The 16,864-nt window shown below is 39.1% G+C and overlaps 1 protein-coding gene across 26 annotated transcripts in view; it reads left to right on the forward strand.

The window, feature by feature from the left end:
* The window catches only part of RIMS2 (regulating synaptic membrane exocytosis 2), a 782,248-nt gene that overhangs the window by 481,767 nt on the left and 283,617 nt on the right, over positions 1–16,864 (forward strand). For 14 of the 26 annotated variants that reach the window (XM_065585982.1, XM_065585999.1, XM_065585996.1 and 11 more), the window contains 3 exons: positions 12,415–12,545; positions 15,102–15,273; positions 15,905–16,058. In XM_065585982.1, coding sequence (XP_065442054.1) covers positions 12,415–12,545; positions 15,102–15,273; positions 15,905–16,058 — 457 coding nt within the window. Of the gene's footprint in view, positions 1–1,151; positions 1,200–12,414; positions 12,546–15,101; positions 15,274–15,904; positions 16,059–16,864 lie in introns of those variants that run through there. The other 12 variants (XM_065585993.1, XM_065585978.1, XM_065585977.1 and 9 more) reach the window with 2 other exon arrangements.

The following is a 16,864-nucleotide window of genomic DNA, read 5'->3' on the forward strand; positions in this document are numbered from 1 at the left end:
TGGTGTGAGTTTCTTCTCCCCTTTTCATGGAGCAGCGTATTCCAGCAAGAAAAGCCACCTCACACTCCCTGCCCCTCTCCACACCTTCTCAGCCCTTACAGGAGGGAGTGCTGGGCAAGTAGTCCCTTCTTTCTTCACCCTGTGGTAGAGCAACAGTCTTAGCTGGGCCAACCGATGAACCGTGGTGCTGAAACAATTTTTATAGAGGGGATGCTGAGAGCCATTGAACCAAACTGTAAACCCTGTATATGATGGAAACCACTTCAAGCCAGAGGGTGCAGCAGCACCCCTACTTCCAGCACCTATGCCGGTGGAGTGAATGGGACTTTCTTACTTCCCCGCAGAGCTGTATCTAGCCCATTGGATAATACATTACTCTGTGAATAGTCACAGTGAAATCCTTGGGATTACCTGTAGAGGAAGGTGTGAATAAGGTGACAGAATGGTCAAATTGTACAGAGTGTGATTTCTAACTATTGCTAAATTTTTCAGGACTCATTTCATGCAAAAGTTTTCTGAATACACCATATGTCATTCCTGTCATGACTGGTAGGGAATGGAAATACATTATCACACCTTTTCCCCACTGCTAATCTCCAACTGCTCCACCTTCAGTTTAAGGGTTGCTACAGCGTGTATGAGGGCTGCCAGTACAAATGCTACTTTAAACTGTGGAAAAGGAGACTGAAACCTGGTATTGCGGTATTAGTTTCTAGCCTCTCAGTGCACACTTTAAGCTTTCTGACAGAGATATTCAGGCTGAATTAATATTTTCTATTCCACTTTTAATTCCCATTGTACTCATTTTTTGCTTTTAGTTAAGATTATTTCTTAATCTGTTGAAAGTGTAATCAGTAGACAGACATACAGGATGAAATCCTGGCTTTGTTGAAGTCAGTGTCAAAATTTCCATTGACTTCAATGGGGCCAGAATTTCACCACAGAGTTTTGACATGCTTCAGTAACAGATGTGCAGATTTAATTTATGCACTGCATTAAAATAGTTTGTTCTGGATAACTATGTCTTTGGTGTAAAGCTGTGTTTAAAGTAATAGTTGCGTGTCTCTGTTTTTACTTTTGGTCTTTTAGTTTCCAGCGTGTTGTCTTTTTTGGTTTTGTTTTATTGCTTTTTCTTTAATTTTGCTTACCAGAGCCAAAGCCTTAGTAGAAGAACAACGCCTTTTGTTCCTAGGGTTCAGGTAAAGGCCTCGTCTGCCTGACAGAAACTAAAGTTGTGTTTTTTTCTTTTGTTTATTTTGGAAAATGCATAGTAGGAAAACGTTACATTTTGGTCCGTTTTCCCATTGTTTTAATGTGTTGCTTCAAACCATATTAACAAGTTTCATATCATCTTGTGAGCAGCTTGTAAAATTCTGCATGGGGGTTAAATATTAAATTAAAATTTAAAGAGACAATTAGCTTTAGTTTTGATACTTTTGTGATATATATTTAAACTCACACAGGTTTCAGCAGTGATAATAGCGATGTGTTCTGCATACATACATACATACATACATGCATACATACATACATATGTATATTGTACAAGTAGTAAATAATTTTGTGCTGTGGATATTTGATCTCATTATACCAAGATTGATGTCTCTTTAAATCATTCATTATCATTACTTAACACATCCTTTTTTGCATTTTCCAATTAATAGTAGTTCCTTCAGTGGAAGATCGGCAAATAAATTTGTACCTTGTCTAAAGAAATGAATTTTGTGTATATTATACTCAGTGCTTGCATTTTGAAAAGTAGGTTGATTTAATCAAAACCTGATTTAATTAAAAATATTTTCTGTCTGCCTCTTATCATTGAGTTTATTGAGTTTTATGGTCCTATTTGGGTACAAGTTGTTTGCCTTTTTTCATTAGGAAACCCTTAAGGTACTGTAGATTAACGCAAATGTAGGTTGTACTAATATGTTACAACGCTTCTGTTGTTTTGCTGCATGGTTTTTTCAGTTTTTTGTATGTAGAATATTACCTGCGTTTGTTACAAAATATTTTTATGGAAATGTTCATATTGTTTGAGAATTGTATATTTTTTTCTTATATTGCTCAATCTCTGCCCAAGGAAAGGTGAAAATGAAAGGTTCCAAATGATGAGAGTGAGATTTTTAATTTTCATAGTGAAATGGAAAAGTGATCATAGTGTTAACTTGAAGGGAAACGTTAGATGAGATAGGTTAGACAGCAGAAAATGGTTTGGCTGGGATTAAGGTTTAATAAGCAAAGCATACTGACTAATTTTTTCCCCACACTTTATGATTTCCCTAAAGTGGTATATACAAATGCATAATTATAAGTTCAGAATAAAAATGTGAGAAAAATTCAGAGCAAAAGGTTAAAAGCTTGGTAATATTGTTTAAAATAATTATTCTTACTATGTGCTACTGATATGTAATGGGTATCTAGTAAGAACTTCAGTGCAGGTCCTTTAATATGTGACTGATAATGCTGATTTATGAAGGTGGTAATCAAAATGGAAAACAAAAGTTATATACAAATTCAGACACAAATTGTTAAAAGCCCAGGAAGGCCAAGTACTGGTCACGACCTTATGTATAATTTAAATAATTCATTTATGTTTCTCTTCTGCTTAGATATTTTCAAAAGAAACTATGAATTAGCAATTTCATCTGACAAACAAGTGCTCCACTGAAAAGCAAACATCAGCCTAAATTCCATGATTTTATGAAGTATTATAATTTAGAAGGGACATGTGGTAGCCCATCATTTTTAATTACATTAAATATGACAAAAATCCTGATATAAATCCCATTTAAAATAATTTATTTCATTGAAGAATGAAAGGTATCTTCATTTGATCAAATGATCGTGTTACTCATGATTAAGAGAGTAAAAATAACAATAATTCTGTATACAGCATACACAGCAAATTACATGTGTGTGTAAGGAATAAGCATCTCCAACACTGAGATTACAGTTCTACTAATTAAGGACTCTATTCAGATGAAATTTTATTTTTGCACATTGTCCATGGGGTCTTTACAGACCTCTTTGTGTAGTCTTCTACAGAGTATAATTCTGGTCAAAGCGTCAAATGTTGCTTGGCATGGTTCTCAGGAAGCTCATACTCATGGCTTTAACAACATTATCCTAACTAGCATGAGAGACGAAGTCATGCCTCCCAATACGTCTATATTCAGTAGGAAGGTAGATGGATTAATCTGGATTAGTGTACAGACCTCAGGGATGTTCACACTTCACTGTCAGTACCTATTCATTTAATCACTCTGAAAGATGGTGTGTGCCCCTGATTCCACTGTCAACTTCCCCACTGTTCACCCATACCCTCCCACCTCTCACCATCACCACCACACTCCCTCTCTATCCCCTGAATCCCTGGGTATTTTTTTGAGCTTCACTACTACTTCAATGTATTCCACACATGGGTATGTATGTATGTACACCATGCACCTGGGTCTGGAAATTTTTGGTAAGCAGTTTCCATTGGTCTGCACATGCACAGTTATTTTCCAAAATAAGAGTATAAAGGGCAGTGTGGCTAGACACCTCTCCAGTTCCTTCTTATCGCCGCATGGCATGAGTTGGAACCCTCCATGTCTACTTCAATCTTCCTTTACTGTGAACCTATGAATACAATTTGTAAATAGTTGTTGACAGTTTGGTATTTTCTTGTGTTTAGCACACTAGCATAGTTAGTTTTATTCTTCCTGCTCCAGGGAGCTTCTCCCTTCGAAGAGGGACTTTGCCAAGAGTTCAGGGGTTCAAGAACTGTGTCTCTTCCTCCTATTCCTTCTATGTCAACGACAATCTCCAGCACTGCCTCTATTGCCTTACGGAGGCTAATATCACCTCCAGTTTGCAGTATCTGCAGCTCCTTCCCTCCTCGAACTTGTGAGGGACCAGAGTTTGGTCTGCAGAAGTACTCATGGAGCAGCCCATGAGACCCCATTCAGATTCAGGCTGGGAAGACCTGCCTGAACAACAGTAAGAAACCATGATGGGATGATCATGCCTAGTGGTCAGAGCCATGGCAGTTGGGTCTAGTGGTCAGAGCCAGGGTCAGAACTAGAATTATGAATCCAGAGTAGGGTTGGAGTGAGGCTGGAGTGAGAGCAGAGCTGGAGCAGGACTAGGAATAGGGCTGGAACCAGAGCAAGGCTGGAACAACTCAGGCTTTGGGAGTCTGTTACCACCAACAGGAAGGAGTGAGTTCCAAGATCTGGAGTGATGTTGAGCAGACTGAGCTGCTCTTACTCCTGTGGGGCTTAGATATCTACCCTGGAAGTTACCAGATCAGTCTCTGTCTTGTGGATTGGCTGGAGCCCAGCACAGAAGTGACTTATCACCTTACACCAACAGCCTGAGCTAGTGAGCAGAGCCCCTCTAAGCATGAGCTCCAGAATTGAGGTAAAACTCTTAAGCCTAAGAAACCCTCTCCTAAGAATAGGGACATGAACATAAGCATAAGGTCATAACTTTACCTAGATATGCCTCTAGTAGAAAGGATCCCTCCCTGTCTTGGTCAAAATTGGGCGAGTCCTCACGTGCAGGTCCTAAAGAATTAGGTCCTCAGAAAACTTCTGTCCAAGAAGTAAAGATCAGAGGAAGAAGATCTGATGGTATTGGCTCTGTTGCCACCCCACAAACCTAATGAGCAGTACCCAGCGGTTCTGTCTGGGAGTTCAGTGCTGGAACCCTATCCAACAACACCAACTGTGTGGGATCCCCTAAACACTAGATCTTCAGATGACTTGATCTGCTGGTACCCTCCTCAGGAGCCCTTCAAACACCACAAAGGACCAATGCCTTTGTGAGGTTCATGTCTATTTAAGAGCTAATCTGCTACTCAGCTCAATCTCTGGTTTCATTTTTGACTTTTAGCAGCTCCCCTTCCTAGTTAGACATGCTGGACCAGCATGGATGTTTACTTCAATAAAAAATCATCTCTCTCATGCATGGGCTTCTGACTCCTTCATGAGAATCCTAAACAACATGGTAACAGAAGTGATTGGACATACATGTTGGATCATGTGGTGTGAACACTGATGAAAAGAAAATGGAGCAACTAAGGGTTCCAGTGAAGCAAAAACTCTCCAGGCATGCAATGGGCAACTGAAGGAGTTTTGAGCAGCAGCTCAGCCTTTACATGAAGGTGAGTGGAGTAACTGAGAAACCATGTAAGCAAAAGGTACTGTTTCTAAATATAGTGGGGCCTGAGGAGTTAGATGTCTATAATAGTCTGCACTTGAGCCAAGCAGAGCAGGCTGATTATTATCCTCTGAAAGTTTGAGGAGTGCTGCATTCTAAGAAAAATGAGACTTTTGAGAGATATCAATTTCATATGTGGTCACAAAAAGAGGGAGAATCGTTTGAGGAATTTGTAAAGGATCTCAGACTGTTGAGTCAATTGTGTAATTTCAGAGGACTCACAGATTCCCTAATTAGAGCCCAGATAATGATGGGCATCAGAGACCTGCAACTCAGAAAAAGATTGCTGGAGGATCCTGATCTCAAGATAGAAAAAGCAATCATCATCTGCCAAGCAACAGACCAGGCTGAAGATTTTGGAGGGAAAGTAAGGCACTGAAATAGTGGAAAGGATAACATATCCTCAGAGAAAGGAGCAGAGACAGAACAGAAATTCCAAGGAGACATCTATGAAACACAATCAGAAAAAGTGTGCAGAAGACAGCATAAAGAGCTGTACATGCTGTGGTCACAGACATACTCCGTAGCAGTGTCCCACCTCTGGACAAAGTTGCAACAGATGTAAGAGGTGAAAAGTGTAATGCAAGAATTTGCAAACAAGAGGAGTGTGGGTCCAGAAAGAAACATAGTGTACATTTGTTGCACAGAAAGGAGGATCACTACAGTGCAAGCAACAATGAAGAAGAACTTTTCATAGGAATTTTGCAAGAACTAACGGCATCAAATGACTGGACTATTATGCTGGAAACAAATGGAACCTCTGTGACTTTTGAATTGGACACTGGTGCACAAGCCAATGTTGTAGCAGACTCTATTATAAAAGATCTGGAGAAAAAAACAAATGTTCACAGCAAGCAGATAATGCTTACAGTGGAGTGATGATTCCTACTGTTGGTGAATGTGATCTTGAGGTAAAGGTAAAAAATAAAAATGAAAAGATTAAGTTTGTGATAGTTCCAGGGAAATGTGTACCTATATTAGGGTTAAAGATGTGTACGGCGTAGGATAGGTATTGAAAAATGCAAAAGAAGGGCTAGAAATATTCTATACTGGCCACAAATGAATACAGATAGAGTAAAATCCATTAAGGCTTGTGAAACATGCCAGCAATACAGAGATAACCAAATAAAATGGCCTATGACAGTAAATGAAGAAATTTTGTCACCCTGGTCCAAAGCAGGCATGGGTCTGTTTACTTATGCTGACAAGAATTATATATTATATATTGGTTCTGGATTATTATTCTCATTTGCCAGAAATAAGAGGATTTGAGAACACTAGAGCAAAACATATTATTGTGAGTATCAAATCTATCTTTTCTAGACATGGCATACCAAAGTGGTCATGTCAGCCAATGGACCACAATTTGATGGTTATGAGTTCTCATATTTTGCAAGAAAATCCAAGTTTAAGCAAATTACATCTAATCCAAGATGTCCACAGTCTAATGGATTTATGGAAAATGGTATTAAGATAATAAAAAGACTATTAAAGACAGCAGAGGAGTCTTATACAGACCCTTATCTGGCATTACTAAATTATAGGGCAGCTCCTTTGAAACATCAATTTTCACCAGCAGAGCTTTTATTGATCTCACCCATCAATTCTTACTGGGATCCATGGGATCATATAGAGGCACCCTGGATCCATGCGAGAATCACACTGGCCCTCCTCTCCCTTCCTTCTGACTCTTCATGTCAGAATCTGTGGGGGAGGAGTTTGAGCCAGATCCAATGTTTCCAATGGGTATGCCACGCTCCTCACTGTTGAGGCAGTTGTTCCATCATCTCTCTCTCCACCCAATGACCATAAGCAGCACCAGGAGTTGTTGCAGAGGATGGCTACTGAAGTCCAGATACCTCTTGAAGAGGTCCAGGACACACAGCAGAGATTACTCAACACCCTCCAGCCTTTTAGCCCTTCAAGGGTGGCCTTTCCAGTTAAACAAGCCACTGACATTTCGGTGTGGCACACCCCTGCCTCTTGTGCCCCAAACCTGAAGAAAGCTGAGAAACAATATTTCATGCCAGCTAAAGGGGGCGGCATTTTTATTCACTCATCCAGCGCTCAACTCCATAGTGGTGCAAGTGGCTACAGAAAGGTCCAGAAGCAGTTCTCCAAGACTACCCCTATTGATAATGGTGTTGAATGCTTTTTTGGAAAAGTATAAGCTTGTATTTTGAACTCTGATGTATTCACATCTTTGAGTATCAGTTTAACTCCTAGTAAAGTTTTTTAATGCATACCAAGTGCTGTTAGGCAATATTTTCCTGGGAAATTATATAGTCTTAAACATATTTCCCATTCACCATCTTTAATTAGCCTGACAGCCAGAATTGGCTGTGAACTCCTGTTCTTCCTTACCTTGCAGTTTCAATTTGCCACACAAATATCAACAAGTTTAATCAAGTATAACAATGTATGCACTGCCAATATATCAGTGCTGGCAAACAGGATGAGCCTGGTAGAGAAACATTTATGTGTAGGTAGGCACCTTGAATAGCTATGATTTCCTGGCAGTTATGCCTTTAAACTCGGATCAATGTAAGGGCTTGTCTACACTACTGGCTGGATCAACGGGCAGCGATCAATCCAGTGGGGGTCGATTTATCGTGTCTAGTATAGACACGATAAATCAACCACTGATCGCTCTAGCAGTACTCCACCTCAATGAGAAGCACAAGGGGAATCGATGGGAGAGCATCTCCCGTCCACACACTGCAGTGAAGACACTGCGGTAAATAGATCTAAGTACGTCGACTTCAGCTATGTTATTCATGTAGCTGAAGTTGCGTAACTTAGATCAATCCCTCTGTAGTGTAGACCACCCCTAATTTATGAGTGCTTGGGCATTATCTTAAGTTATTCATGTGTGTAGTTTGCCAGAAATCTCCATAGAGAGCTTTGGTTTTTCTTGTTCACAAGTGTTACTAGGAACAGTAACATTTCCAAATAAATACATTTCCATAGCAGATCAATCCATGACATTCCATTGTGCATGTAGACAGGAAATATAGGTGAAGTTGGTTCTCCTAGCTCAGCCCTACAATACTGTTTCCCACCCTCAGTAACAGCTGCACCCACTGTTACCTGTTGGCCCTCCTCCCGTACTTGTTCCCAGCAGGCCAGAGAGCAGCCAAGACAGTATTAATCTGGTTTTGGCTATGCTCAGGAGCCACTCTTTATTTTGGGAAGGTACTCAAAAACTCATGTCAGCTACACCACAAACTTTCCCACCTGAGGAGTAACATCTGCATTTATAGAAGCTTAATCTAAATAAAAATGTAAACAAAATCATCCCCCTGAGGTATCATTTGCTCGAAAATGACACAAAATAGAAAAGAACTTACTATTTCAGCTACAAAACATTATAATTATAAAAATAATTATAATGCATAAAATAATTATGCACATTATATATAAAAGGAGAAAAAAAGCAAAGCTCAATACCACCTAAGGTTGGTGGTGCTAACGTAACCATAGTCATCTCAGAGCAGAGTTTGTATGGCAGAGGATGCCAGTAAAGCTTGTGGTCACCTTCAACTGTGACCTTTGCATGCAGTTATGTGAGAGTGCATCTCCCCACCTCAAGACATGTGCAGCAATGATTGGAACAAATCAGTAAAGAAGTCAAAGATACCATAATGTTAACAGGTGTAAATACATTCTGTTTTTACATCTGTAAGATACAACTGTCTATGTAAACTATATCATATATTATACACACAACATGTGCCCCTACCCAACATTAAAAGAACATTATTCAGGTTGCAAAGTCAAGCACTCAAAAATTTCAAAATGCGAGAATTAAGGTTGTCTGTGCAATCTTAATCCAGTCCCTTTATGCCTATGCATTATACTACAGTCTTCATTACATTATCACATACTATATTTTCAATTGGACCCCGGACTCATTCAGTGCATAGGATAGACAGTTCTTTATCAATGATCAGTTATTCAATAGTTATTTTCACTCCATTGTTTAATGTGTGGCTCTAGGCCTTAATTACTGCACACTATTCAAATCCTGCTCTGAAGACAGAATTATCATGGGAATTTCTGTGGTGCGCATCACAATAATATCTGAGTGCTTCACAAACAATAATGAATTTATTTTCACACCAGGCCTATGAGATGGAGGTGTGTGTGGGGGTGGCATTATCCCCATTTCACAGATGAGGAACTGAGGCACAAAGAGATTAAGGTCAAAATAATCCACTAGTTTGGGTGTCCACTTTGAGATGCCTAGTATGCCTGATTTTTCATACTACTTAGCATTATATAACAATTAATATGTTCAAAGCACAGCTCACATTGACTTCAATTCCAGCTGTGAGTGCTCAGCCTTTCTACAGATAAGACGACGGGGTCTCAAGTTGGGCACCCATAGAACACAGAATTAGTGACCACCTATAAGAAGTTTGGTTTAAGTGACTTGCCCAGCATTGCATAGAATCTCGTTGACAAAGCAGGGATAGAATCTAGTTCCTGAGGGGAGTATTCAACTGCCTTAAAAATGAGACCCTCCTTTTTCTTCCTGTAATTCCCTGCCTCATTCACTATAGACCTTCCAACTTCTGCAACAACAGAAGCAGGGATCATGCATACAATAGCTACCTTTATTACGCTTATGGCTACTCGTAAAATCTGTCTCCCCTTTCCCCCCACCTCTCCCAACTGCCCCAGTGGTTACCAGTCTCCTTCTCTTCCAGACCCTGCCTCCCCCTCTGCTCCTCATATAATTACAGTCTTCTTTCCCTCACCACCTACTGGACCCTGTCTCGTTGAGTTTCTCTCCTGGGCTCCTACTGCCAGTCTGCTTTCCCAGCCAGTCCCACTCTCCCCACCTCAACCTCAACTCCTAGTCCCACTTTCCCTCTTCCCCATTCCAGCCTGCTTGTCCCAATCTGTTCCTGTAACCTGCCCCTCTCAGTCCTTCTCTTCTCCCTCAGCATTCCAATCAGGCAGCTTCATGCTGCCTGGGTCCAGCAGAGGGGGCTTTGAGAACACATGCGAAACCAGCTCCTTGCTCTCAGTTCTGGTGGCTAGTCTGGCCTGCAGCAACCCAGAGCAGGGAAAATCCTGCTCAGGTGTGTTGGTGGTAGCAGCAGGGGCAACCCATATAGTACACTTTGGTTAGGCAGGGGTGATATTGACAGTGCCCCCACCCACAGAGCTGCTTGGGAGTGATGTGGTGAGGCAGAACCTCCCTAGTGACCTGTCTGTGAGTGGGTGGGGGTTTCCAAGACATCTTTTCAGTCAGAGACAGCCCCTCTCAGAGCCCTTTGCTGAAGGAGACACAGTGATTCCTCTAGTTGGATGATGAGAAGTGGGCACTTCCCAACAGAGCCTACTGCATGTAGGATAGAGTAACACCTTTCCCAGGACTGTCTGTTGAAGGGTGGGTGGTAAAGGTGGCACCCCACAGACTAAGGCCGCCTTTGCTGTGATGTGGTCAGTGCAGCCCTCCCCACCCAACTGTCCAACTTGAATGAACATCAATCCTCAGTTTGGGGGAAGGTTGCTACAGCCCTCTGAATTGAGTGGTTGGGGGAACAGCCCTCTAGAGCTCTCTGTGTGAGTTGAAGATGTTGAGGGTAGCACTGCTCCCTCCGTCTTCTGTTTGGAGTAGTCATAGAGCCACCTAACTGGGAGTACTGAGGTGTCTCCACGAAGCTTGTTAGTGAGCTGGAGGCCCCCTCTTCCCCTGAAGAGAAATTTTAGAGAAAGTGGTAGTGGGGAACAGAGGCCTCCTCCTTCCTTTGAATATCACTGGCTGATGTTAGGCACTATAGTGATGGATTGGGGAGGAATGAGGCCCTGGCCTACCAGAAAATAAGTTGTGTGTTTGTGGTCATGTTCTACCAAACTCACTGAAGTACTGGGAACTACAGAAGCCTGAGCCAGTCTTTTGTGTTTTTGTCATATGACCTGAGAAGTGTGCCAGCTGCCAAGGCCTATCTCTGGTTGCCTGAAGACTAGGAGCTGTGGTGCCAGCTGAGGTGCCCCTTCACCTGGCCTAACCAAAGAGTGTGAGCTGGGATCAGGAGAGGTAGTGTCAGCCCTCAATTTCCTGCCCATCAAAAGTGTGGTGGTAGCAGCTCCCATCACAAGATTTACCTCCCCTGGGATGTGTCTGTTCCTGGAGATGGGCTGCTATGGTGGGTGTGGTGTGACAGGACTGAGCACTCCCCTCCCTGGCTTTAGTAGGTGCCACTGGTAGCTGCTGCTTCCTCTAAAACCTCTAGATCTTCTTCTGTCTGGAGCAGACTTTCTTGTACATATAATCAGCTCTGTCAGCCTGTCTGTAATGATGTCACAGTGATGGTATCACACTATCATGTGATACCCTGATTATTTTTAATACTTAATCCTTCTATGGCTACACCATTTACCCCTGAAAGAGAGCAATGGTCTAATGTAGATATGCCCTGTATGTGAGCAATATACATTTGGAAGCATAATGTTTAGGCTGGAATGTGTAAATAGCAGTTCATTATGAGCTTCTAATACCTGAAGTTAAAAGGATACTCCATGGCTAATCTAATCTAGCTCTGAGATTAATTAATTAATTATAAAAACAACTTGTACAGCTAAATAAAATATTTTTTTGGCCTGTTGGTTTGGTTATTATGCTGAAGTTGGATTGAGGAGGGAATCATCATAATGAAAAATTCACCCACCCTTTCATCTGTTTGTAGAAGCTCCTGAGAATTGAACATAAACATGCCTCCAAAATTATTCTGAATATCATTTGAACAGATTCATAATGCCTATGGCTTCATTCCATAGTCTTTCCTTCCCAACAGGATATGAAACATTCATTCATTGTGAATAGAGCCCTTAGAAATGGCAAAATATTTAAAGACCCCATGTAGCTAAATACTATACAGCAGAACCCAAAACTACAAAAGGAACATAATTTTAAACAGTTCACTACTTGGAAATCAATGAGAAAGATATAAGATGCATATATGTGTGTTTTTTTAATGAAATAACTTTTGATACACATTGAAGTTATTACAGTGTATCCTTTCATTTTTCTGCCTCACTACAATTTACAAAATGGAATACAAATGATCTGTGTTGTAATAATCAATAAAACCATCACAGCTGAGGGGTTGAAGAGTAAAATGCATCTTGGGAGGGGGAATAGTGTACTAGATTGTTAAAGAAATGAGCTGACTAATGCATATTTTCTCATTACAGATAAAGCTGTGGTATGACAAGGTTGGTCATCAGTTGATAGTCACAATATTGGGAGCAAAGGATCTTCCTTCAAGGGAAGATGGGAGGCCAAGGAATCCTTATGTTAAAATTTACTTTCTTCCAGACAGAAGGTAGGGTCAAGGGAAAAGTAAGGGATATTTTAGTAGAAGTTAAAATAGATATTCAGATGACATGCAGAGTTGAAAAGAGATTGCTAGCTAATACTGGTCATACATGAGATTTTATAGAATAGTCTTAAAGAATGGAATTTAGTGATTGAACATGTTATATAACAGTGTAGAACAGGTTTTACATTTCTTTGAATACTATTTTCTGTTAATCAAATTAACTTCAGTTAGATTATTTTATCAACTATTGGATGGCAAACTAAAGATAAACCTGTCTGCACTGCATGAGGAGCTGTTGTTTGCAAATACTGTTGTTAATATTTTAAGGCCATATTATCTGCTAGGTTGTTCTTGTGTAGGGGACAGGAAATTCCACAGATATAGATTAATTGAGTTTCTGACTAATAATTTCTTCAAGGCATTCATTGTCCCCCCCATCCCCGTCCCCACATCAAAAGAGGAAGAGGGCTTGGCATCCAAAAACCATGAGTCAAATTGTGGTACTGGCAAATTAATGCTGATGAGGACCCGAACCTGTGACATGCTGAGAACCCTCAGCTCTAACTGTAGGCCTTTCTCACTACACAGTATTGATATTAATTTACACTAGTAATTCCCATGGCATTTAGGAGAAGATGATGGTGTGATGGGGCCTTTACCTCCCCTACCCCCTTTTATCTCAGTACTTGATTCTGTGAATGTAGTTGTTTCCATTGGGTCAGAGGGAAGGGGAACAGTTAGAGGAGTCCTTCTAACTGGAACTCTCATCTGTGTTTCCTCTGCTCTTGTTGGCAGAGGAGAACATTTGGCTTTATTTTGTGGTATGTTGTGAAATGTAGCAGAGGTTTGCTGTAAATTGTGGAATCAGAATATGAAAAACTGATTGATGGAGCGATAGAATAATATGCATCTTTAAAATAAGCATTTTTACTGCATGTGTTTGTTATACTGTACATAAATGTTTCCCAGCCTGGAGATTCTGCCTTCCTATCCATTTCTCCTCAGCCCTGTCTGGGGCAGAGCCAGTTAACCTTAAATATTTAATTAGAAAGAATTGTCTAATCATGAAAGGTGCTAAGTACCTTCAGTTTCCATTGATTTCACTAGGAATTGAGGGTGCTCAACTCCTTGCAAGATTGTTCTTTTCATCTTCACCATATTCAGTATGGTAAAGTAACCTGATATAGGATAAAATGGTGAAGTTAGCCAAACAAAAATGGTTTATCCATTTTATGTCAACTTGGATACTGTGATATCTTTTATGCCATCATCATATGCATTGCTGTATTTCAAAAGCTTTTTTACAAAAAGGTCCTGGTTAGGCCTCTTTGCCTTAAAAGTTTTTAAACCATTGGCCTAATAAAATATAGTGGTCTAGATCCTCAGCTCATGCAAATTGGCATAGTATCATTGAAGACAATGGAGTAGGTGAAGATCTGCACTAACTGGGGTTCAGATTCATTGTTTTATTATATTTATCTTGTCCACTTTTTTGAAGATCAATATTCCCACCAATAATTATTGTTTTCATATTGTTAGATAATTAGAGCTTTTATCATGCAATGGGATATGGGCAGAAAGACCCCTATACCTAGGTTGGAAATGGATGGTCAGGTGATGAAAAGAAGAAAAAATCCCCAAATATAATATAAAATAAATAGAAATATATTATTAAAATAAAATAATGTATAAAATACCAATAATGATATATTTTGGAATTTTACCATGATTTAGTAATGTTTTACAAGAAATACTTTGTGTTGTTCTTTTTATTTTCTTTTATGTGAGGAGTGTAGAATTTTTCCTTTAATTATTCCTGGTATTTCCTCCTCATATATAAAAGAAACAGCAGTTTGTCTTATTGAATTAGTTTTCTTCTGACAGCCAAACTGCTTTTTCTGTTCTCTGAAGAATAAACCTAGTAGTCTAAAATAAATCTGTTATGCATGGAAAAGTAACCTGCTAGAGGAAAAGTGCAGTTAAACAACTCAAGCATTTAATTAGGTGAGCATGTGAAGCTCTGACTAAACAAATTTCACTGGAAAAACATGTCCAATGTAACTATGGTGAACAAATCTTGAGTGTTGAAATACGCAATTAGAGTTCTTTATTTTAACAATATGGATAAAATGCAACCACACAGTTAACATGTTGTTCCAACATCTAGCTGCCAGAAGTTTACAAATAACGCAATTGTTATTCATATAATTAGGATGTTATATACTTAGAGTATTTGCAAATGTGCCAGTATCTTCATTATATTGTTAAAAATATATAAATTAGTACCGCAGTTGAATGACGCAAAAAAACCAGCAAGTTTTAAATGAATGAATTTTGTAAACACACTTCATGAATACAAAACTGTAAATTATAACCAGTCCCAGGTCCTAATCTTTTTTCCATCAGAAACTCCTAATTTTGATGTCCTTCTGGTTTATTGTTAGTCTTTCAAACTACACACAAATTACCACTGTTCTAAGAGATCATGCATTTAACAAAATGCTTAGTACAATGTAGTAGGTTTTTGGAAGTCTTTAATGTTTAAATTGCTCTTTGCAGTGATAAAAACAAAAGAAGAACAAAAACAGTAAAGAAAACATTGGAACCCAAATGGAACCAAACATTCATTTATTCTCCAGTTCATCGGAGAGAATTTCGAGAACGAATGTTGGAGATTACACTTTGGGACCAAGCACGAGTTCGTGAGGAAGAAAGTGAATTTTTAGGAGAGGTATTTGGTACTGTTTTAACTCTTCATAATCAGTCAGTAGTTTGGGGACTTTGTCAATAGTACATGGATGAGTGATGATTTCTTTGGCTCTTGTGAATAAAATATTTTTATCAGATGTAAAAAAAAAAAAAAGCTGACACTTTTGGACGTATTTGACTGCTTAATAGTAACTCTTCCTAAAAGTTACCTGAAATTTATGATGTAATGTTGTTATCAGATACATTCTTTAGTTGTTCTATCTTAATAACAGCATGCACATAGTTTCAAAAAGTCATATTCTTTGAGGATTGTTGATAATGGTCCAAATTTGTCCCTGGCGTAACTTTACTGAAGATGTTGAAATATGACTGTTTATTAATTTGTCCCAAGATGTTTAGATGCTGTTCAGATTGTCATTAAGTTGCTAAGGTTTCTATTAAAGATAGAAGTGTTTGTCTTATTCGGTGTAAAAATTTGTTACAAGTACTATATTCGTAAGTGTCTTGATGGCTCATTTTTGAGTGAATGCAAGAACTCTTTTTAATTTCAAATGTGTATGTTAACATTAAAAGAATGATTAGAATAAACTGTATAGAAATACCTATTTTAAAATAGTGTTCCACTGTAGCATCTGTGCTTGTTTCTTTTGTAGATTCTTATTGAGCTAGAGACAGCACTATTAGACGATGAACCTCACTGGTACAAACTTCAGACACATGATGTTTCCTCATTGCCACTTCCCCATCCCTCGCCATATTTGCCACGCAGACAGCTACATGGTGAAAGCCCTACACGGAGGTTACAAAGTAGGTTATTAATATTACTAATGCTGTGTATATCTCATCTAAATTAGTGTGTACAGTGTGTTACATTCTAAGCTAAAGATTTGTAAAAGGAGAAGTCGACATTGTGTGTTTTTTTTTTTTCATTGCCATTAATCAGTGCCTTTTGATTGCCAATGAGCATCTGAAGTACTCAAAATGCTAATGCCGAATAGTGCATGACAATGCATTCTTTCTTAAAATATATGGCCAGATCCTCAGCTGAAGGAAATTAATTTAGTCAATGAAATTAAGCCAGTTTTCACCAGCTGAGGACCTTCTAATCTGATTGTACACCCAAAGTGAAACACAGTAACTGTCTTCTAAACTTTTTTTTTTAAATGAAGTACAATGACTTGTATGTAACTTTGCATGTATTGAATTTAATACAATTGTTTGTTACTGCCTTTTGATACTACAGTAAAAAGAGCATGTTCAACATTTTGTTAAATTCTGACAATTCTGAATTGTCAGACCTTTTGCCATGCAAAAGTTTTGTTTGATTTTGCAAGTAAAAGTGTGCTCTATTTTGTATGGTACAATATTAGAGGTCAATGGTAGGTTGCAGTAAATAGCAGAAGTGTTAACAAAAGAACTTACGCTGAGTTGGTAGAGGAAAATGTAATTGGGTACTTAAGGCAGAAAATAAGTGGTATGACCAAATCTTGTTTAATCACCTTCTTTTTTTTTACCATTTAAATTTCTTTATTGAGTCAGTGTTTCAAAGTTGTGCTTTGTGATTTACTGTTACAAAATTTCTGTAGGCATTGTAAAGTATCCTTTGTAAATCC

This window comes from Chrysemys picta, chromosome 2 (genome assembly GCF_011386835.1).
Source record: "Chrysemys picta bellii isolate R12L10 chromosome 2, ASM1138683v2, whole genome shotgun sequence".
Classification (NCBI taxonomy): Eukaryota; Metazoa; Chordata; order Testudines; family Emydidae; genus Chrysemys; species Chrysemys picta.